General features: G+C 38.3%; 1 protein-coding gene across 1 annotated transcript; it reads left to right on the top strand.

Annotated features, from left to right (window-relative positions):
- LOC112570313 (sprouty-related, EVH1 domain-containing protein 1-like) lies at nucleotides 1-24,892 on the top strand. The gene is given in 6 exon segments (XM_025248697.1): nucleotides 1-142; nucleotides 5,503-5,689; nucleotides 10,340-10,508; nucleotides 12,050-12,084; nucleotides 14,577-14,711; nucleotides 14,714-24,892. Coding segments are annotated over 6 exon segments (1,389 nt in total). The 5' UTR covers nucleotides 1-119; the 3' UTR covers nucleotides 15,554-24,892.

Below are 24,892 nucleotides of genomic sequence, written 5' to 3'. Positions count from 1 at the left end.
GTGATGAGATGATTTCCTGTCTTATGGAAAAATAGTTGTACATGTGAAGAATATTTCTACTTTTTAGGATACTTGTGGATCCATCTATAGCCAAATTTAATGAAAATGCGAAGTCGAAGATGACAAACGATCCTGCCAATGAGTAAGTATGGTTCGATTCTTTCTTTTTAGCCTGTCTCAAGCTGTACGCTGTCTGTCTGAAATCAGAGGAAGGTGAAAGAATTTGCCGTTCAACATGGAGGAGAGACCCATTCTGTTTACTGCCTCTAGTTCTTTTTTTAAAATTAAGTTTGAAAGCATTCTGTTACTTGTAGTAACTAGATGATATTGATGGAGCATCATAAGAATGGCAGGATAGTACGTCAGTTTGTTGACAAGAGGTTTCAAAAGCAGGATGTGACTCTCGACAAAGCTCGCAAGGAAGGGAAATTCGTGTCGCGACCGAATGCTCTATTCATTCATAAACTCTAATGAATGATAAAGGTCACGGAGTGTTAATCTAAGCCAAGCCATTCATGCTAATTCTGCTAATGCTTCACCGTCAGCATAACAAAAGTTGCTCATTATACATTGTAGAAAGCATTGCTGTTGGTGTTTCCGCTTTTAATGTACATAGTTGTGACAAGCTACCACTACCGCTTCGTAGAATGCAGTAAGTGTGCAGTCTTTGGGGAAAAAAAAAATTAAACTATTAAATGCAGTATCAAAATTATAAAACCATGTTATATAGTTGTCATAGCTGTTCATACAGTCAGCAGTGGTTATTAGATTGCAAATTATTTCCACTGATGGCTTAACAAACACTTGAACAAATAGAAAAACAAAAGGATAGTTGGAACATCAGTTGAGTCAGTGATTTGAGTCAGCTAAGTTATGTGATCACATTGCTGAGGATTTAATCAGAGAAGCTTGTTTCATAGTTACCTCAAGTTTGCACAAAACAATTCTAGTTGTTAATATTGAATGACAGTGTTATGATCAATGTTAAGTTTACCATAGATCTTTATGGAAAGTACAAAATACATCAAAAAACATTTTTCTTAAGACACAATAATGTCATGTATGTTATGCAAATAATGTGGTCCATTTACCCACACCTTGTTAACATCCTGTTTTATGGTGAGATCGTTTCTCCTGACCTGATTGTTATCTTCAAAGATGCACAGTTGTTCACATATTTGCTTCTACATCATCTCGAGGGTTCAAATGTCTGTTCTTGGCGTGGGTGGGAGTGGGGGTTAAGGTTCATAAACTGTGATCTTTGATTGTTGACATATTTGCATACTGTGCCATGTGTTATGACCTATGATAATGGGCTGACCAAATGCTTGCTTATAACATAAATTGACAGAGGATACAGTGTTAGCAGTGCCATACTCAATCTTGCACCTTATACAGGGTTGGTATATTTTGAAGCTGATTTGTGTGAAAGCTTGGCAAGATGCTACCACTAGAAAAGGAAAATTGTATGGTTTGATTCTTGCTTACTATCATGTACATAAATTATATTTACCTGAAAGTTTTTGAGGTGTTAAAGATAGAGAGCACTCTTATTCTCTGATTTCTCTGCTTTTTTAACCCTGTAGAGGTGACCTGTTTTATTGCCATTGTATCTGTAAAAAAGAACGACGTCTGAGGGATGTTATCTTTTAGTATTTTAATGAATGTGTAATCATGTTGACTTGATTTTCTTAGCCCTTTTTTCAAGACCCCTTAGTGAGGGTATGTGTATGCTTGTACATACTCTAGGATATGTATATGTGTGTGTGCTTACTCTAGGCTACATACATTCTGTGTATGTGCATACTCTGGTATGTACCTGTGTGTGTATCAGGAGTGAAGGTAAGACAATAAGTGAGGCTTCTAAGGTTCACAGTAGAATTAAAATATGGAACAAACCTGCATCGTGCTAATTTGTGTTCTGCTCTTTTACTTCATCTTTATGTTGTTCAATGTGCCTACAGGTATCTTACCATCCATTGTCTGTTACCTAATGGTCTAATGTTCCTTTTCATCATGACTGGTCAGTGCAGAGAGTGTAGGCTATGTTTGTTGTGATGCTGCACAATACAAGTGCACAAATTATTATTATACTGATTAATGATGAGGATGAACAAATACAAGAGAAGCACAGCCAATGGAGTGGTTGTTCAAACAAGCAGAGCATTCCACTATTTTCAAAACATGGGCCAATGTTGGCAGTAGAACAGGTGCAGCGAAGAATTTAAGCAGTAATAATGCTTATATAAGCATTAAGACAAACTGTCAGCTGTAGTGAGTAGTATTATTTGCTGCAGAGTCTTCCACAATTTCTTTCATTTTTAAGTCTTCATTTGACCTGTGATTAAACAGTTCAATGTTTCAAAGATTTGTTGATATTGATTAGGAGTCACTTGAAAGCAGAGAAGCTGAGTTGTAGAATCACTATGGTCAAATTGATTACTCCAGGGTCTTTTTTACATTTTGCATACTGTAATGTTTGAGTGGGTGGATGTGTGGGTGCATGAACAGCTTCCTAAACAGAGAGCAGAGAAAGAAAGTCTGTACATTTATACTAAAATAGTTCTTTGGCATGTGCAGACCTCTATAGTTTCAGCATATTTGTTTGACAATTTATTTTAGATACACATCAACTTTTACTGACTGCAAAGTCAGAAAGACTGTTTTGTGATGACAGTTATATTACCAGGATGTGTTCACATGTATTATCCAGCAAGTTTTGAACACTTGTTGGTAGGAAAAGTTTCTATTTAATTTTTCTGCATATTTTCTGACATTTTCAGCATAATGCATTAATGCAGAAATTGACAGTAATTTTCATATTTGAGTTCATTCATCTTGTTGCTGCGAATTTAAAGGCTTTCTCTCCCAGCCAGAAATACACAACAATAAAGCTCCAGCTGGCAGCGTCTGGCTTCCAGGGAATAGTGTGTAATTTTAGAATGACACTGTAAAGTAATTTATGCCTCACCATTTCCGGTTTTTATGTATGTGGCATACTTCCCACCATACTGGTCTAGTCACCTCCTCTAGGGCATGCAGTTTAGTCAGGATGAAATGAGTACATAGTCCTGCCTTTAACTCTGCACGATTTAAGCTGGCCTTTACCAAGATGGAGCTTTAGCAAAAACATCTAGTTGTTATAAACATTTTGTCTCCATTTTGTGGCATTTGTACTTGCAGTGACATTGGCAGATAGCTTTGGAACCATCAGAAGAAATATTATATTTGCATGTACCTGCATTTTAAAGTTTATTAATTTATTAAAATAAACTACTACTGTAAGGCGTTTTTTGGTGTGGCGAATAGAAAATTGCTGTAGTTTGCTATGATCCCATCCTGGTAAGAAGTGAGTTTTCAAGATATTTGGATAAACTGGATATCTTTGCCTCATGTAGGTTATAGCGCGCTGAAAAATGTAGGTATTAAATGAAATGTAAATACTCTTATAAAGTGTTGGCAGTTTGAAGAATTGTAATTGTTTTGAATAATAATCGTATTTGTGAAAACTGAGCTGCTGGTGACCACCATGTTTGTTTTTTTTAAAACTGCATTATCTTTAGTCCTTTGTCAGCACTAGTTTTTGTTAAAATCTGCTTTATTTTGTGCGTTGTTTGGGTGCTAGTTATCTGTACACAGTTGCTGGTAGTTAAAGAGTTAGGTGACAGGTTCAGCTGTCTAGCTCTGTTATTAATCCATTTGTAGAGAGTAGTGCTCTCCCCACTCTCTCTAGCATGCATGCACAACGCGTACACACTCTCTCACACACACACACATTTCACCACTACCACCCATAGTATCCTGTGCGCGGCGTCTGCTGGCCACAGATCAAAGACAAAGATGGAAGCCTGGCGGAGTGGAGCTGCTTACCTTGATGAACAGGGTAGAGCCACCCATACCCAGTAAATCGGCTTCCTGTGGTAGGCGTACACAGAGAGCCATAACACCAGTGAAGCACCGCGGCGCCCAGGCTGCAGCAGGAAGTTGGTGTGTCAGGTGAAGCGCGGGGCAGTGGCACCCACGTAGGTGGGTCAGCTGCTAAGATGCCGTACCTACAGAATTGCTGCTGGCCCAGCCGCCACTCCCAAGCATTCAGCAGGCAGTAATTTCTGTGAGGCCCTACAGAATTCCTCCCCCGTTTCAACAAAAACTGATGCGTCCCCTTTGCAGTTAAGGTATTTTGAAGCCAGCTAGATGGTGAATTCCATTCTTTCAAGGTAATGGTTGGGAGATTCCCATGGCCTCATCTTTTCTTTCTTTTTTTTTTTTTTCTGGTCAGAAGTGAAAGAGTGTAGCTAGAATGATTAGATTCTCTCAAGTAGATGATGTTTGTTGTTCTCAACAGTGAGCATGTTAATGCAGTGATATGAGGTACTTAATCTTTTGAAATACAGAGAAGTAGAAAAGTTTACTGAGCATTATTCCTTTTGGATTTTGTTCCCCATTTCTGTTTTAGAAGTCTGTGGAGGTACAGTTTTATTTTTTATGAATTGGTTGTTTCCTTAGATATTAATTTTGTCTACAGCTTCCCACATGTCCATAATTTGCTGAAAGATGGAAGTGATGAACCTGTTGTAACAGGTGCAGATATTCAGGATGAGGGATGCTTAATGGTTATACAGGATTATTCTTGTTTGGGCAGTAGAAATGCTTTTCCTCTGGTTGACTGCAATGTCAGACCACATTCAGCTCACAATGTATACCAGCTTTGTAACTTTTTCAGTGGAACATACCATTCTATGACTGGTACATAGTGTTACAGATCATTGTGAGCAGTATTAATACATCACAGTTACAATTATACAGCCATTCGCATCTCGGTGTTGGCTGGAGGCAGCCTGTTGTAGTTTTCATCTGTATTTAAACTGGTGCTAATAGTGTTCACCTTTTTTTTGCCAAGTAACATCAATCTAGATTTACCACTGGTAGATGTCATGGAAGATGATTCTTCTTTAGAAACTTACTTTCATTGAACCTCATTCTATTTTTGTTATACAAGAGTTTCAGAAGAATGCAAGAACAGACAAATAGTGACTATTTAATGTACCTTTTTCTAATTTTTCAAACGAAATTTAGTTATCAATGTTGGTAAGATTATTACATTGGATAATATGTGTCCCAAGTCTTCGCTTTTAACTGTAATTAGAGAAGTGTGCAATCTTTTTGAGAAGGATTTTTTGTTGTTTTTTTTTTGGTACTAGCTTGAGCTGCATTCTTGTGTTTATTAGACATGCTCATTAGGTCTCACAAGAAGCAACACAGGTGGGTTGAAAATGTCTCAGAATTGTTTATAGCAAACTATCCAAGCCTTAATCAGGTTTTGTTTAGCTTGCTGACATCTCCATGAAGTCATATATCATGCCCTGTCGTCACGACAGAAATAATGCATATGTTTTGTTTGTAGTGCGTCATTTCTGACTTGTTGTCTTTTACCTCCAGAAGTGATACACATAAAAAGTAGGAAGACTTTATAGTGATGTCATTTGTTTAATTCTGTTTCAGTGGGGACTACCTCGTTGAGGTGCAGGCTCAGGTGATGACAAGGGACGATTCCACACAATGCTGGGTCCCAATGGGTGGAGGGGGGCTCAGCACTGTCAAACTGTGCAAGTATTCTCGCCTAAGCCCCTCCAACAGTGATCTCAGAACAGAGTATGTCATTCAAGGGGAGCGCATTGCAGACAAATCAGTGAGTACTTATTTTCTTGCTTTAGAGGCCATGCTTTAAGTCAGTGTATTTCCATATCAAGCATTCTCCATCACATCCTGCAGATCATCCTTAGAGGCCATACCAACTGAGGAACATAAAATGCTTTAAAACCCATTCATAACACTAATACCTTGAATATAAAAATCACAAGAAGATAAATGGTTTTTTGGAAAGTTTAATAAAAATGCCATGGCTCACCTGTTGAAGAGCTGCCACAGCGGAAGCATAGGAACTGTCATCAGTTTGGTGAGCAGCCAATCTCCTGCACCCTGTGCCATAGCATGGCTGTGCAAAGTGTATTTGATAAAGTACAGAAAATGTCAGTTGTCGAAAATGCAAGTGTAGGGAGCATTGTTGTACTGTTGCTGAATGCTGACATCAGCTTTAATTATTCACAACTGAGAAGTTAGAAGACTTACCAAACTGCGAACAGTCATACAATTCATTCAGAATTTTTAGTTTGTGCCAAAGAGCTAGACATAGCAGGAAAATATGCTGTTTCTGGAAGAATGTGGGTTTCTTAGTAAAACATGAGTTTTCCAAGTTTCTACCTGCCTTACAAACATGACATCTGCTGCTGGCTAATGCTGATGAATGAGTATTAGGTCATTCAGTTCTTTAGGTCATCACTTTCAGTCTCCATGCTTTGATAATACCATCTGCATTCTTTAAGACGAGAAATGAGTTAACTATGAAACCAATCAGCCTTTTCAGTTCAAACTTTTATATACATTTATATATGTTAGTGAGTTATTGAGATAAGATTGCAGAATTCTTTTATGAAGAGCAGTATGATATACAAGGAACATTAAACACTTGACAGTAGCTAAAGCTACATTTTAATTGTGTTACTTGTGGGGTGGGGAGAAAGGAACAAAATAAACATGCATTCTTGTGAAGTATCAGACTGTTTCCATCAACATCCTCAAAACTAAAAAGAGAAAGGAATTTTGGAACTGCAACATGTGCAAGACATGTTACATTTAATTCATCTTGAAAGCAGTCACAATATATAACTTGCATTCAATGCTATTTTATTATGCATTACACTAGCACACAGCATCTCTTGCACTTTTTGAACTGTAGCAAATTAAGTGAATCTTTGTCTATTTTTGTCATCTGCTTGTTTGAATTGTTTCAGTTTTTTAAAGTACATTGTTGATATTTGCTTAATTTTATTAGATTAATAAATTCAAGACTATAACAGGTGTTTTTTCCTTGGTTTTTTTTTTTTTTTCTCTTGAATTTGTTCTTTAGTGAAAAGGGGAAAAAGTGAAGACTGACAAATACAATCTTGCCGTGTGTCTAGCAAACTGCAGAATAGCCTGGGACACCAGTCCATTGTTTTGGTGCACTTAGCATGATTCTGCCCTAGTTGATTGCAGGTGCAAAATGCAGAATTTTGAACCAGATATTTCATAAATAGTTGTGCATGGGATACTGAAATTTACTGAAAAAATTCATTTCCCAGAGTCAGTTGAATTTTGCATCAAAAATACGAAGTTTTTATGATCTCCATCAGTATTTTTATTGACCCATGTGTGGCCTTGTATGTGTTCATACCAGGATCTTCTGCTACCTAAGAATTTGTGTGGGTGTAAGATCTCTAGATCATGTAAACAAATTTGCTAAGGTGGTCTAAAAATTAACAAATTTGGTGGCATCAGGGGATCTAAGAATCCAAAAGAGCTTTAGGTCAGATGTTTTTTTTTGTAATATCCTGAACATGAAAGATATATTGTCATCACTTCTTATCAGATGTTGGTATCGTAGACTCACATGTATAAAATCATTACATTAATAACGCAGTTTATTGACGTCTGAAATCCAGGAACTAAGTTTTAACACATAGACTGGCCTGTACCTTTTTTTCTGCAACTGGTTGATACATCGCCCAATATGTTCATGGGATGGGGAAGATCTAAAACCTAGCAAAAATTCTAACTGAAGGTAATTTTAACTGGGTTTCTGAAAACTGCTAGTAATAGAATTAAATAGTTCTGTCTGTTGTGTTTGTTGTTTTTTTTTTTTTTACAACTTTCTTCTGGGAAATGAAGAAGCTTGGATTTCAAACTTTAAGAAAATTATTTATGCAGTTTAAGAATTTAGACTTTGTGGTGATGCAAATATCGGAAACATTCATGTAGCTAAGAAATGTCTACAGAAATGTAATTTATTGCCAATGATGAAATTGCTGCTTCTTCTTATACTTTATATACTGGGGGCTTGAGATAATTCACATCGATCTTCACTTTGCACCTATTTAGAGCAAAGCTGGACATGACTGGTCATCTTTATCATTTTTTTTTTTAGGCTCCTACTATAGTGATCAGATATAAAGATACAGATACTACAGAAATAGTCATCTTACTGAACTAGCAGGATAGTATTTCAGGCTGTATTCTGTAGATTTATAACATGTTTTCCAAGTCATATACTTGTCATAAACTAGTTAGTGACAAAATTAGGTTTTCCATTCTTTTTGTCTGATTTCATTCGTGGTACTTTATAATGACTGATACATGTTTAATGAATAAAGAAGCTGATCTCGGCTTTGTATAGATTTACACATTATGATTTACCTTTTAAAATTGTTATACATCAGTTCTGTGCTGCTAAGTACTGGCAGTACAATCTCTAATTTTAACCTTAACAAGGAAGGAATGTTCATACCTGAAAATCTTTAACCAGTTCTAAAGTTTAATCACGCTACCATTCATTGTATTTTGATGCCATGCACATGATGTATAAAATACTACCAGAAGGTCTGGCAGCAAACTGCAGGAGAAAAAAAGGCAAAGTGCCTGGCAGAAGAGCAACTAATCTTCAAACAGTGGCTCACTTAGGCAAGTTATTGCCCTTTCCCACCAACAAATGTTTGTCGCACAAAACTGAGTAAATAACTGTTTTCTTTGCAAAATACAAGTCTTTGATTCTAGGAATCTCTCCATACACCCTCACAACTGTTATTTTGGAAAGAGATGAAAACCCTTGCTTTCTTTAACATTGTGAATGTTACTCGTTTGATACTCATACCTCTTTAACTATTCACGGATGGAAAAAATTAAGCCATGGGCAGTAGTGATGTCAAGAAGTACAATGTGTTCCAACATTTACACCTATTACCCACAATGAAGACAGCCAACATGGACACTATTTAAAGAACATTTCTTAAACAACCGATTTGATTTGAAAGAAATTTGCGGGGGCGGGGTGGGTTTAGGGAATGCAAATGAAAAGATGGTAACTAAATTGGAGAGCTCCTGTCATGACAGTAGACTATGAAGCATAAATGTTCCATGACTCTAAAAATTACTGTCAGTCTTTAAATGCATTTTAATCTGAAAAATTCATGTTTGTGACATTTTAATAAGAGCACTAGATGTGTTTATCCTGTTGAAAACTTTGAACTTAATTTTGTGTTTGACTTGCCTTTATGTATGGTTTCCATTTTGCATGGCACACAGACACTTCTGTACCTAAGATCTCAGCCATGCTTGTCTATATTTCTGTTGAACATCAAATGAGATGAAAAGGTAATAGATGCAATCACATTAAAAGCAAGGGAGCGGGGATTTTGCTGGAAATAAATGCAGTGTAGCTCATCGTGTTTTGACTCATGCTGTGCAGACTGTTATGAGACTGATCAAAGTCTGCGCTCTATGTTCCTTAATTTTGATGTCATTAAAGGGAAATGCTTCTGTAAACCAATACAGTGCCTCTTTAATAGAAAAGTTTACCCATCATTAAAGGTGCCCCCTTCCCTTTCATCACTGGCAATCAAAGATGGACTAACATCAGTGGTAGTTGCATGTGTACTATGTCTTTGAAGAGGACTTGCAGATGAACCAAAATTCGTATCAGGCACATAGTGTTCAAGGTTTGTTGTACTTAAGGACCTCAGAACAGTCTGTGCCAGAACCTTTAGCTTGTTGGCATTTTTTCATTCAGTTCACCCTGATGCATCCCTGGGGAAAACCCATTGCTTACAAGCTGTAAAAGTTGCCACATGCTCTTTCTGTCAAAGGCACTTTGACAAGTCATGTCAACATGTGTTTTCTAGAGTTTGAGGAAAATCATCATGAAGCAAGAGCTACTTCTTTGTCAGGAGGTTCCAACTAAAGTGACTTTGTGACAGTTAATGGGTAAATCTGCCACAGCCCTGAAATGGCATACATATGGTTTGTCATATAATATTGCATGAAAACCTGTATCAAGCTACCATTTCTGATAGACACTTGTTCCCTGGAGACTGCAGAAACTGGGCTTTATTAAGTTAACCAATGTCTATTTTTACAATAATCTTGAAAAATTATGTATGGTTGGCCTGTTTTCTTTGTTTCCATGTCATATTCATGAATCCTGTAAAAAGGCTACAGTATGATTAAGGACTTTAAGGTGGTGAGAAGTTTGTTGTTTTTTTTTTTGTATACAAAGTCTTGCATTTGCAGTAACAATGACAACAAACCAAGTGCTAAGAGTGTGAGATCCTTGGTAGGTAAACAGTGTATCTCATCAAAAGCCTGAATTTTATCTCTTTAATAATTAGCATAAGCAGATGATAAAAGAAGTCTGCAGCAACACATGGTGTATATGATGGACTAAAACGCTGTGTTTTTTCCCCCAAAGGTGGTGTTAAACTGTGTGTTGAAGAAAGACATTCAGTACACAAAGGCAAACCCCAAGTTTCATCACTGGAATACTGATGAGAAGCGCTTTGGTCTGACATTTGAAAGATCCGACGATGCAAAAGCTTTTGACCATGGCATCCGTCACGCTGTGGCCGATCTCAGTGAAGGTACAGTGTGTGGCTTTTTTTAAAAAAAAAATCTGTGATCATCTTTTCCTTCTAATTTAGCACCTGTTTCAAGATTCTTTCTTAATCTGTCTTCCTCTATAGGTATTGTGATATTTTAAAAAATATGGATATACATAATAGCACACATTCCCGTACAATATCTCTCACTCACATCTATACACACACATTTCATTGGTCGATTTATAACAGCTAATATATTAAAACTTAATTTTTGTATCACTCATTCTTTACTTCTAGCCCTTTGATGCATGTGTAATCAAATAATTCTTACCTAACTCACAGATGAATACACATATCCTCATACGTATATATGTATAATCTTTCTCTCTCACACACATTAATTCTTCTAGGTCGCTGTCCTCAGTAATAACTTTACACTTCGAGCTAATCTAGTGATGTTCTTTTTATTTCATGAAGTTAATAATAAATGAAACTTATAGACTGCTATTGTATAGACATGTCATCCTTTTTCATCACCACCATACCGCTCCCAGGACCCACTTTTTTGGTGTGTGTGTGACTTGGTGCCATGTCTCTTAAATGACATTACGTTCGTATATTGGTGGATAGCTGACTATATGCCAATACCAACGATCTGCCTCTTGCGAAGTTCTCCTCTGCTAGATTCGGCAAGCCTAAAGCATGAATGTGACTAAATCGGAAGCTTTGTACACACCAGCCTCGTTCTAGCAATAAAGCTGCAAAATGGCAAAACTGGAAGTTGTTCTGTAAATAGCCTTGTTCTAGGATTTACTTGAAAAATATCATCTGCAAGCCGTCCAGGGGATACAGATTCATGATGACGCTCAGTCCAGGTCTGTATGGTAAAGTGGGACAGTTCTGATTGGTGGATGTTCCAGTAATCAAATACACAAAAGAGACGATGTCTGCTCAGCGCTATTCTTGTAATTTTACCTTTAAGTCCATTTATATCAAACTGATTTGCTAGTAATATCTGCTTGCCTAAAAGGAACCTGCTGAGGACTTTCAAGGTGATGTGTGGCAAGTGAAAATAGCTTGTTTTAAGTAATGTGATTTCACTTTTTCTATTTACCATTCTCTGTCCATCCTTATAATTCATTAGAAAATAATTCTTTCTTAATATGGTCTTATTTGACTTTGCAATGTTATTTATTTTATTATTGTGAACACTGTTTTTCATCTCTCTTGAGTCTGTCTGATTCTACAGGACATAGTGCATTCACTTGTTACAAATTTTTGTTATTTTTTTCTTTTGACATACACTTTACAAACACATGGTGGTGTCAGACAGATCAAGATAGGGCATTGGCATTGCAGTTTTGGTCTGTTATCACTTGTGTGCTTCCAAAACTGAAGATTTGCTGAAAATTGAATTACCTTTATTTTAAAGTTCAATGAAAAACACTTAATAAAAACTTGACTGACCTTGAACACCTTTTTCCGAAATCTGTATTCTTTGATATTTTGTTATTTTAAAAAATATTTCCTTGTTGTATATTAGGATTTTTATTAACTGTTTTTTAAATCTCTTTTTTCAGGCTATACAAATGAAGGAGAAGAAAGAGTTTTTCAGGTAAACACAAAAAATTCTCAAAAAGCTAATTAGAGAGTGGAAGAATGTTCTAATTCATTACTTTGTTCCATGCATGGTGTAATGTTTAAATGAAAAAAGCCGTGAAGATAAGCATAAGTTTTGTTCTTAACTTGCAGCTTTTTGTGCATATGCACCTATATCATACAAGCCTGCTTGGTGTTTCCCTTTGTGTTTAATGAAGTATAGTAAAACATTAAGCTTGCTTGCACCACTTCCTCTGCGCTTTCTCATTGTTCTTAAAACTGCACATAAAACAACCCTGTCAGTCTGTGAAACCTGACATTGCAACAAAGAAAGATGATCTTGTGCTCAGGATGAGAATGAGGATAAAACAGTGGAAGCTGTCATGACAAGAATAATATATTTGGCTTTTCATAAATGTAGGTGAGTTTGAAACACCTCCAACAGCATTTGTATTTTGGCAGATGCATTTTTAATAATAATAAAAGCGCGTACTCACACTCCTTAGGAGCATGCTCTTAGCGCTGAAGAGCAAGAACGAAACATGGACAGCATAAGAGGGACGAATATGCCTTCATTGATTTCACAGATTGGAATAAAAATATATTTTATCTAGGCTGTTAGTATGAAGATACTGTGGAATCAATATTTTGAGAATATGCAGCTTTTAAAAGCATGTCTGTTCTGTATGTTGGGCATGTTCTCTGAAGGAAAGTTATCAAAATAGTTATATAATTTCAATAAATTAAAGTGTTGTACAAGGAAAATGATTAGAGGGAACAGCAATGAGTGGTTTATACTGTTTTGCCTCACTTCAAACTTAACAGCAGGCAAAATATGAGAAATCATGAAACACCGTTTGGTCTGAGCTGGAAAAGGTGTTTAACTTCAGTGACTGTTGAGAAACATCAGTAAAAATGTAAAAGTTTGCATGAAATAACGATAACATTTTACTCTAATATATGTCTTCTGAAAAGAAAGCAGGTTTGATGGATGCAGCCATGGCAGAATTTTTTTTAAAATTGAAGGATATTTATAGGTGCAGAATATTCATAGGACTAGTATTTACATCAACAGTGATGGGACATAGCTCATCCTTTATATATCTTCCAGGTCTTAAAAGCATTAGTGTTTGCATGTCATTGATATATTTCTTCACTTGAAAAGTTCCATGATACAAATGTATGTCTTACAAAGCAGTTTATTAAGCTTACTTTTCCCATATATTCTGCCATTGTACAAAAACAAATTCATGTGGTACTTGGACATTATCTTTTCTCATCTTGCTTTTTTCTTTACTCTTTCATTTATAGATTTCTTTTGTTGTAAAACCAACAAAAACTTAAATCACTACGACAGTCAGACAGTATGCCATCGCTATTTTTTCATTTCATTATTTTGTTTCTGTACAGGATTTTTACACTTCATCTGTCTGTTGCAAGGGGTAACTACAAGACCTTTGGTTGCTGACACAGCAAAATCTTAAATGCTTGGCCTGTATATTAATTCTTGTGGTGGTGGGTGTTGGGGAGGGGGAGGACAAGAGATTATTCATTTTGCCGCATTCTCTTCCCTTGTAACACTGAAGTGTGTATGTGTGTGCTTGTAAGCTTCATTTGCAGAAAAGGCACATACCGTTGTATTGTCTAGCACAGGGGTGGGCAAATTTTTCTTTTTGCAGGCCGGTCTAAAAATTCTAAGCTACGCAGCGGGCCGGTAAAATACCAAAAGCCTGCACCAGGTGACTACACGAGAAACCTAGTGATAATGGATCAGACAACAAACACTCACTTGCCAAATTTATTGTATAAATTGAACCTGTTTGAGTTCACTCACAATAAAACTTTAAAACCGGTCTTTCTTTGAAGGCAGCTACCCATGATTCTCTATAACGACTCCGTCAGATATGTCAATCGTGTTATTTGTTATCTTTGTACTATGTCTATTTTAGAACGTTATGGACTGCTGATTTCTAACGCCATTGTACCTGATAAATTTCAATCAAATTAACGTAGGCTGAATTAAAAAAATGAAAATGAGTGCACTTCCCATTTTGGCAGATCGGCTGGTCAAAAGACCGGTCGTAGTTTGCCCACCCCTGATCTAGCAGAATAATAAAGTGGTGATATAATTTTAGATCGAATGTACGTAGAGGTATAGACTCTGTTCATTCCAGTTTTGCTGAATTTCTGTAAACTTACAATTACCTTAGTAAGACAGTGTTGATGGATATGAGAATCCTTGTAGAAAATAATGAAAGTTTTTTTGTATAGGTGGGATGTGCTAATCACCATATTTAGCAATGCATCTCAGATGTATTTACATATTACAATTGTATAAGATTGAATTAATGTCGGTGAATAATTTATAGATTACATTCTTTTGCTTTGATGCAGATTATTGCAGGTTTTATAATATCCTATTTTGCTTTCCAGGTATTTAATTAGTTTATTACATAATAGGTGAAGCTGCAACAATCCATAATCACCTTTATTTATTATTATTTGCAGATGGTCAACTTGCCTATGACTAGAAAGAACAGCTCATCACAGTCTGCATCTACCACCTCCACCACCACAAGTAGCCCTTCGCACCACTCTCCCTCATCAGTTGTGCCCCCTGGAACAAGTGATCCTTTCTCTTTCTCTCTCATCCTTATCAAGCCAATCACCATCACCTCCACCGCATACATTATATCTCTGCTCCCCAGCACAAGCCTGTTGGCAACCATGGAAGTAGTGGCACAACTTCAGGACGCAACGTTGACAAAGACACTGTGGGGACACTGGGAAGTAAAAAGAGTTCCCCATGCAAATCAGATAGCCTTGAGAGCTGGAGTGGTGGAGATGATGTGTGGGTGCGATCTGATGAGCCCACGTCCCTCAGTGGAAAATCGGATATGGGACTTTTGGATGGTGATGGTAATGGTTACAAAGATGAGCCCTATGTGATCTTTGCAAAGAACAAAATAGGTGCTCCTCATGAATATAGCTACCCCAGCTTGGAACCTGTTCAGAAACCTCCAGCCAAGCGAGAGAGCACATCCACAAAAAAGCAACCCATCACGTCTCAGCCATACCCGCCACTTCCAATAAAGACTAAGGATAAAAAGCACAAAAGCGAGCAGTGCCGGAGGCTGGTCAGTCAGAAGGCAAGGTGCAAACACTGCCGTGTCATGTTCAACGTTGAGGAAAATCACAGAGGAAGTTGTGACAGTGCACCTGACACGGTCACACGTTGCATCGAGTGTGTGACTTGTGTGTGGTGCACAAAATGTTTGATTTATCATTGCTTATCAGACGCGGACGGTGAATTTAGACACCCGTGTGAATGCGACACCACGGACGACTCCAACTGCAAGAAGTGGACTGTACTGACAATACTGTCATTCTTCATACCCTGTTTATGGTGCTATTTTCCTCTGCATGCGTGCCACCGGTGCGGCACTGCCTGTGGGCTGTGTGGAGGCCGCCACAAGGCAGCATAATGCCTGTGTTCCTTTTTCCTATTTTTTTTCCTACTTTTGGTTGATCTACTTTCCCCTGTCCCCTCACCCAACAAGGATATGCACAAGACTCTTTTTCCATGTCTGAGCCTTCTGGAAGCTTGTTTTTAGAGGAAGGGAGAGAACTGAAGCAAAAAATAGTTAATTTGCAGTGCTGTTGATGAGTGGAGCTTTTCTGTGTTGTGAGGTAAAATTTGCCACTGTCTTGTTCAGTGCATTGTTGACTTTTAATTTTGTGGAAAGTGAAGCATTGGCATGGCAAGACCTGGTGTTGTGGTAAACCATACACAAAATATGCTTACAGATGTCACATCATGCAAAAGCACTGTTCCTTTCCTCACGCATTTCAGAAGGCTTGTTCACTTGATTCTGGGGACACTCGAATTCTGCACTGATATGCAGAACAAGTAGAGAGGTGAGGAGAAAAGGTTTCTCTTACAAATGACTGCCTAGCACCCATGTGCCAGAAGCCATGTGTAACCAATAATGTAAGGTTCAAAAGGCTGTCATAGTCCCAGCATTATCTGTCCTGCATCATAGACTAAAACTCTTTGACATGTATCATCCTTCCCTTTCATGTGTTTGTGATGATTTTGGTTGTTTTCATACACAGTGATAATGTGGAGACTAGTTCCCCCATGTGTTTTCAGCAGTCATGCCTTCACTATACCTTTATTTCCGTGTTCTCTGCTTATCCCTTTCTTTGGTTTGTACGATAAATATTTAGGTCCTTTGATTATGGTGACTGACCATGATAAAATAGTTACGTAATTGGTTTTAGTGTTGTTTCAGACATTTTGTTGTTGTATGTACATGTATACAATCGTATATATCTTGCCATTTACCATCCCTCTTTGAGAGAGATTGCTTATTAGATTTTCTTTTTAATGCCAGCATGCATGCATTATTTTTCTGTTAGAATGTTAATTTCTGTATGCATGTGTGTGTGCGTGTTTCATTTGCAAGACAGTGCACATAACACTATACAATTTGTACAGTTGGGTATCAAGAGTGTTTTAAAACCTGTTGATCTCTTAATGAGAGTTATATTTTATATTTTCGAATTATGAGAACTGCCCTTCCCTCTCTGTTCTTCAATATTCTCCCCAGCCACCAACCAAGTCCTCTGCCATGCTCTTTAGCCTCACTTATAAGATCTCTGTCCATTCTTTAAAAGAAAAAAAAACTTTTAGTACAGCCTTTTTTTTTTAATTATTTTTTTCGAATAGAACTGTCTTTGCATCTTATTTTCACTCTTTTTCAGAACTTCTTATCCCATTCTCACTCTAGCTCCATTTTGTTTTATTCTGGTCAGTATTTTTAGAGTTTCATCTATTGTTACAAAAGTCTGCTGGTTGTCATGGCACTGTCAGATCTTGGTGTTGAAAATTAGAATTATGATCCACTGTTTTAGAAACTTCACAACCTACAAGGGTGTGGGAGGTCTGCTGTCCCTCCACTGCCCAGCAGGTTTCTCCTTTGTTTTATTAAAGACTTTAAAACAGCATGTATTTAACACTAGTGGCGGGGATGTTGGTTTTCATCCATGTGCCACAGTCACATTTCTCGCAAAGGGCTAAAAACTATTTTGCAGCTGTTACTACATATATACTGTTTTATTTAAAGCCATTCAAATAGGCTCCATCTGTATATTTTCAGACAGATTGTTTACGAAATATGAAGTTGATCAAGAGTAGAAATTATAAAAGAGCTGTTTTTTATGCATGTATGCATCTTTTTTTTTAAATATAAATAAACGATGCGCTCCGAGAACCTGTGCCTGTAGGCATACCATGTTCTCAGTATAATGTTTATTTTCCGTAAAAAGTCTAGATTGTTTTCTGTTGATTTGGGCATGATGTAGAAGAAGGATTGATGTGTCATGATAATGCTTCTAAACACCTTGCTGTAGAAGTTTTCCTCTTTTTTTGTTGTTTATTTTAGTTGTTTTCAGAGCAGCACATTGCTCCAGCTTTCTTCGATTAAAACTTCAGCTGACAGTGCAAGCATCAAAGCAATTTGCTTAAACGGCTTTTTTGTGCCAGTTTCATCTCAGTGTTTGTTTTAATATTATTAGAACCAGTATTTAACGCTGAGATTTTCTGCCTCTGCCCAGTCTTTCACAATGAGAAAGACACTGGCTGTTTAAGTGGACGTCTCTGGTAATGAACCACCCAGCCTCTAGCTCTTTTGTTGGTATCACCGTCCAGTCTTAGTGAAATGTTTGACCACCGCTATAAATTTCATTGGTTGTTCTTTAACTTTTCTCGTTCCTTCTTATCCTATCCCTCAGCCACTTCCACCAACTATGTTCTGTGAGCATGAATTGCGTATGCTTTTGTTGATCCCTCCTCACCCACTGCTTCCATTCCTCTTCAGCTTCATTTTTCAGCTGTGCTTCTTTGTCACTGTTACTGGCAATACTTTATATACATGATTTGTATGTGAGCTTGCATTCTGTTGCTGATGTCCTTATTCAGAATGTTGAAGCAGGTTTGTTGTGAGTTTAAGAAGTTGTGATTGTAAAGCCTGGCCTTGTGCCTGCCTGTTATGCCAGAGGACCACAGAGCATGTGAACTACAGGTTGTTAGTGTTTTTAGGTTGTTTTATAACAGTCCTTTTTTACACACCATGTAGTGTTATGTTTTTGGTTTAAAAAAAACAAAGATTTTACAAAGTATGAATTTTGTGCAATAGTCACTAACCACATGCTTTGAGAAAGAATGAGTTTACATACCATCATTCACTTGCGTATGCTTTTTTTTTTTTTTACCTAAACTTTTTGGAGTGTTTACTATTGAAATTAAAAGCCTTAAAACAGCACTAATGATAAATTAATATAGCTGATGAGGGGTTGAAAATAGTTAAATGAGTTACAAAACATATTAAAGGAACTGTTAAAAGTGAGTTCTTAAAACTGCTTTATCAGATAATTTTTATGTGTGTGTGGGCGCTGGCATGACAAAAGTACAATTAACTCATTAAATTTGAGGAAATACAGAAGCTATCATACATTGTGGAAGAAGGGAAAATAATAAAAGGTTTAAATAAAAATTTCCTATTATGCTATTACGTGCATCAATGGTGCTTTTTTAAAATATTTGAACCATAAAGTAAATTAGATAAGTTAAAAAACTGGGTGGGACTGATGATTTTCTTATAACATGTTTTTCCTGCAATTCACATTGTGTGATTATAGCTTGAAACAAGAAAAATAGTGTAATTGGGCTTTTCATAGACTAACCTGAGTCAATATGAAGTTTAAGGGTATCGCAACAGAAGTTTGGTTTAAGTAGAAGATGCTGACCTGAAGAAACATTTCCACACAAAATCAGTGTTGTTTATTTACAATCATGTCTTTAAAAAAAATATGAAAGCCATATTTGTCTCCATTCTAGTACGAGAGCTCTCTTTCAATCTCTTAAGGGTGGCTTTCGATTTGAGAAGATAGTATGACTGAGGATGAAGTCATTGAACAGTAACACCAAGTGCCACTGAAGCAACTGTTTGTTCAATGTGACGATCACTGTGGAAAAGAAAAAAATTGAGTATGAATGTGTGTGATAGAGAAAAAAGGAATGTGCACACAAATTAGGGTCAGTTTGTACTTCCAAAACACCACAGAAACATGAAGGCCTCCTTGAACCATCACAGAACAATGCTTTGGACATGATTGTAAGTAAACTGTTGTTTTGAGTGGAAGGGATCGAGAACTTAAGTATCTTTCATTAAAGCCATCTTTTGCTTCACTTGCCTTTCCCTTTAAACTCAAAGTTGCTGCAGCTTAACATTAAACTGTCAAAAATTTGTTGCAAAATTGCATAGTGAATTTTTAATCTTTTCTGGATTGACCTTAATTCCAATGACAATGAAGTTCACAGACAATGCAATAGCATCAAGCATATGCTAATGATGCATGACCCAATTAGCTTTTTAGGTGGCAGATGAGATTTTTACCTTTTTTTCCAAAACCAGTGAAAATTACAGTGATCAAACTCATCCTGGAAATGGAAAAGCATTGTTCACTTAGAATTAGCATTTTTTAATGAACTAGGGTTGCCCAACCTATGGCCTGCGAAGGTGCCTCACCCGGCCCGCTCATTTTAACCAGACACATCATAATTTCATTTTTAACATGTTTCTGGAAAAACCAACATGTTCTGGTCTGCGAGATTGTACATCATGTCCAGTGTGGCCCTTGTGCAAAAAAGGTTGGGCACCACTGAACTAAACACAGCTTTGAAAATGAATATACGCTCAGGTTAATGTAGCATTCAATGTAGTAAGTGAATTAAGAAACTGTTGTCACTTCGTTCTTATAATTTCATCCTCTGTACATGATCATTTCAGTTTGTGTGTGGTCAGACATGAATGCATGCTAGAATTGAAAGCACAATGTTGCTACTTTTCCTTTTTCTGCAATTTTTCTTAATGTGAAAAAGTGTGACATTTGTAAATATATACATAAAATATAAAACATTTTATCAGCATACAACAGTACTTGTGCATAGACAAAGCTAACTCTTGCGAATGAGTGGATGAACATTTTGCACTGGACATAATGGTAGCACAGGAGTGGATGCTAAATTTTGGTTTGTATACTCTATTTTTCCACTTTGATCAACCTTTGTGTTTTTGGTTTTTTTTTTTAATTTTCTTCTTTAGTTTCATGATATTGGTGTGGTTGTTTGAGAGAGTGTGGCCAACACAAGTTTTTAATCACGAGGTGTTGACCTTTGCCAGCTAAAGAACAGAACTGTATTCTGGTCACATTTGAATCCCATTCTGTGTGTGACAAAACATGATTCTGTGGAGGCCACAGATAACTTTTGACATGTGCTTCTTAGTTATTTAAACACTGTTATTTGGCAAGAGTTATGGTCCTTTTCATGTGCATTTGGTCGTTAAGAATGTGTCAACTTTATAGTTTATACTTTTATCGAATTACAACTTGGTATATTCAGAAATAAGTATCAATATTAAAACAAATGGTTTGGCGATTGTGTAGGTAATGGTGGTGTACAATTACTTGTCAACACTGGTAGTATGCATTACTATTTTTTGGGGATTTGGGGAAAGGAAAGAAACAGTAGTGGGGGGTGGGAATATCTCTGTAATGTATTTATAAGAACTATAGGCAAAAAACAGATTAAGATTTTTAGCGATTGTCTCTTTTGTATTCTGCAGGAAAATTATGACTAGTGTGGGGCATTTTATGTGATTTCTTATTGAGAGAGCTCTTTTTTAAAATAGAAGATGAAACGCATTTTGGGAAGGTGACTGGAACACTCCACTAATATGAGAGTGAGGAAAATTGTCAGACACAGCAGGACATGGTACATAAGCATAATTTTCCTAAGTATATGAAGATGCCTTCAACAAGGTCATTTGCATCAAAAGTGAGTGAATGCTTCTCAGAAGGCTAGCATCATGCATGCAGTACGAAAGGATATGCTGACCACAGACGACAGGTGAACTTGTGAATTTCCTGTTTCTGCCTTGTGAGAGTGGCTGTGTCCTAAAGAGTGCTCACCAGGATTACAAAGCAACTTCAGCATGTTCTGACAGTTTTGCTGAGCTACTCCATTTGGGCAGTTTGCATCTTGAAGCACCACATCTCCTTCATGTGTTTATCTGTTTGCCACTTACTGGGGTTGGGTAGTAGGGGGAGGGTGGTGAGAGGCTGGCAGTACTTCTAACATTTTCTCCTCTTTTACCAGTCTTTGATTTTTATTTATTATTTTCAAAAAAAAGGTTGTGTCTCTTTGCACTTTTTGGAGGTTTAATGCAAAGAAAGTTCAAAAGTTTTTTGTGAAACTAATTTTTGTCACTGTGGTTTAATGTCGGTTGTGTAGGACCCGCTTGTCCATGTCATGGCATTTAGTCAGCGTACAACTAGAGGAAGTTAATCATTTTATTTTGTAATCATGGAAACTGCACAGTTTTGAAAGTTGTGGGAAAGGTTTGATTCGTGGTGTGCAGAGAGTGCGAGTGAGTAAACTTTGTGATTTGTGGGAATCCTTGCTGCACATAGCAGAAAATGGTGAGCCCAAGAGGTGAAAAGTGCGCGTGCTTTTATTACGTGTACGCATGCGTTTGTCCTGCCAGTGTACTGCCTGTCTGGTGTTGGCTGTTTTGTTTTGTACTGCTTTAGAGGAAACTATATTTCGCCCGTGGTTCAAAAATGGTGCTTGAAGGGGGAGGGAGGGGTAAAAACATTAAAATAACGAACTTGATGCCAATGCAAATTGAGCAATCTGTGCGTGGGTTTTGCTCGAGCCAGGTCACACGGTTATCGGTGATAACAACTGATTTCCTCCAAACATGATACGAAGCGTCGGTGTGAGCAAAGGGTATAACACCATCGCCACTGCCACTACCACCACGACCACAACCCAGCCACCCACCCCTTACCCCCCCTGAACTTCCCCTACCTCATGTTCGCAGGAAGAATGGGGTTGAAGAAAAAAATCTGGTGATGTTTTGGCAGATGTTTCTACGTGAGCGACGCAAGGCCTCTTGCTTGCAGCTGCGCATGTGCGTTGGGGCGGCTGCTCACCTTGTTTGCGCGCGCTTTGCGTGTCTCCCTCCCCATCCTCCTCCTCCTCCTTCCCGTCCGCAGCACAGCGAAGACAAGTGGTGGCCACTTCCTCATGGTCTGCACCGTGCTGGCTTGCTTGCTCGCTCGCTTGCTTACTAGTCTGCTGCTGCTTGCATCCCTAACGTCTTGCCGCGTGCTTGGCACGCGCTTCAGACCGTTTTTTTTTTTTTTTTTGCGCGTGCGCAAGTGCGGAATGTTGCAAGCTGTTTTAGGCCTGCCGTATGAACGGATGCAGCTGCAGCTGGGCTGGCAAACGATGATGCGAGTGAGCAGTGTTCAGTTCGCACGATTCTGCGACAGTGTTGCGTTTCTTTGGCCGTGGCTAGAGGCATTATCTCTGTCTCTCAACCCCTTTCCCCTTAAATTCCTTATTGATTGTTTGCTTGAGGAGTTGCGAGTTTCTTACTAAACTGTTCCTTACGAGTTGTGTATGTATGAAATGTATGTGGTTGGGTAAGTGAACTGTGTGAGCGCTGTTCACATAAACCGTCTTTTTCTAGCCTCTGCTTATCTCAGGACTACCGTCGCGCTGTGCAAATGGTTGGGTAGCGTACCCGTGTACTTATGAATGATGGAGCGAAACACAAAGTGTTCTTGAAAGTGTTGGAAACGTGGGGATGAAGCTTCTAGAATTCAGCCATTGCTTCCACTTGTACGAGGTCGGGTCTTGCGAAGTAAAATGTAGGTGTAGACATTGAACTCTTGATACAATGGGCTTAGGCTGGCAGCCAAGTAGAACGTATTTTTGCCTAAGGAGCTTGCACGCGGGGGAACAGAGGCGATCTAAACAGTGTTTCGACAAATCGAGCGTTGGTTTCGGCGAGTGTTTCGTTGTCTCTGCTGTCGCCGGTTTCCCCCGAGGTCGTCAGTGCGTCTCTCTGACTGAACATTGTTGTTGCTGCAGTAACGGATGGTTAAACCAAAGGAAGGGGGAAGTTGTTTTAAGGTGCACTGGAACCTTCACTGTGTATACAGATGAATTCGAGTTGCTGTGGTTTATTATGCATGTGACGGTTCTTCCAGACGACACGTGCACATAGACTACATCGAGGGTGTTTCGTGAGCTGCTTCGTGAAGTGGACGGCCTGGTGGACGGCCACCGTTCCTGACTGCCTCAAATGGGAGGGAGCCAGCATAGAACAACTCAGAGGACGAGGTCAACCTCCTGGAAGGTTTTGCTGTGCTGTCTGTCCTACTTGACACACACGCAAGTGAGGCTAGCTTTGCTACTAGCAGGTGTCGAGAGCTGCTCCACTGCCTACATTTGCGTTCTTCATTTTGCCAGCGGAAGTGACCCTGTCAGCGAAAGGTCACTGCCAGTTCTGTTGAATAATAAACCGGCTGGCTTACCGACGCGTCCTCTGTCAGGAGTAGTAGGTGCATGAGGGCGGATGGGACGTTACAGATGAATAATTACTCATTCTTCGTGCCCTCGGATGTCTCAACTGGGCTTTGTAGGCTGAGTGTTTATTATTCTGAATGTAGTGGCGATGTCCTGAATTAAGGACGCTCATCGTATTTTCAAGAGAAAAAAGTTCTCGCGAATGAGTTATGGACGACTGACCCCTTAACAGCTCACCCTTCCTCGTCTGAAATCTTTTCTGCCTTTTATTTTAACTAATTGAATGAATCAGTAGTTTGCAGATGATGCATGTTTGTGAACTACTTGGTGGTTTTATTTTGATGACCGAGTAAAAGGTGTAATCCGTAATCACCTTGATTGCCACCAGGGCAGCTTCAGACCTTATAGAACTTTGTACCAATCGTGCAGGAAGGAATCGTCACAGTGATCATACTGCTCCTCATTCCTCTCTTTCCGCAAATTCTCACAAAGTGTGATCGTCTTGCTTGCCACCATGCTCTTAAGGCTGCGAAGATTAGGAAAATGGAGGTCCTGCTTCAAACGGAAGCAGCTTGGGAAGGAATGATATTACAGAGCTGGGGGAGAATGTTTCAACGACCGGTTTACTTCACGGAAATGTTACCTCGACTAGAGTGACACGGCGGTTTTGCATTTACAAACCAGTCCTTTGATGCCTTTCATTGTGTATTCCAAGAATACCGTTTAGCTGTTGTGTCGATTTGTAACATGTCTTCAGTTTCAGAATCTTGTATGTCCTCGGCGACTGCCCATTGCTAGTCGTTGAATGTTAACAGTGGCTAAACTCACGGCTGGGGGTTTATCAAGCATCTCCAGTCTCATGTCCGTTTGCATTTGTACAGAGCTTAATGCTGGAGGATGAACGCTGCATGCAGAGTTTGTGTGTGTGTGTGAGAGAGAGAGGTGACTGAAACAAGGAGAATTTGCATGCTGTTATCTGTTTGCCTTTGTCTTAATTTTAACTTTCACACGTTACTGTAGATGAATGGGGGATGGGGCGGGGGATGGCGATCAAATTAGAGCAAGTGGGTAGAAACTTGCGAAAGTGGCTTTTCTTTTGATTATGACTTTACTCGGATTTGGGCATGTTAAGATTTGAACCATTTTGTACAAAAGTACACGCTTGATTAAGAAGGGTTTGTATATGTTTGCTCTTCGTGGAATAACGAAAAGCTATGTTACAAAATGGATTTTAACCTGCGTTCTTTTATTATGGTTGTCAATGCTATTTTCAATCATAGTCAGGCTTTTAATTTTTCTAAACATCAAAAAGCTGGCAGCTGATTGGAATGATGACTGTTATGAAACAAATGTCATTGATAAACTATTCTTAACATAT

Source organism: Pomacea canaliculata, linkage group LG8 (genome assembly GCF_003073045.1).
Source record: "Pomacea canaliculata isolate SZHN2017 linkage group LG8, ASM307304v1, whole genome shotgun sequence".
Lineage (NCBI taxonomy): Eukaryota > Metazoa > Mollusca > Gastropoda > Architaenioglossa > Ampullariidae > Pomacea > Pomacea canaliculata.
The sequence above is the reverse complement of the archived record's forward strand: the minus strand, read 5'-3'. Positions and strand labels throughout refer to the sequence as shown.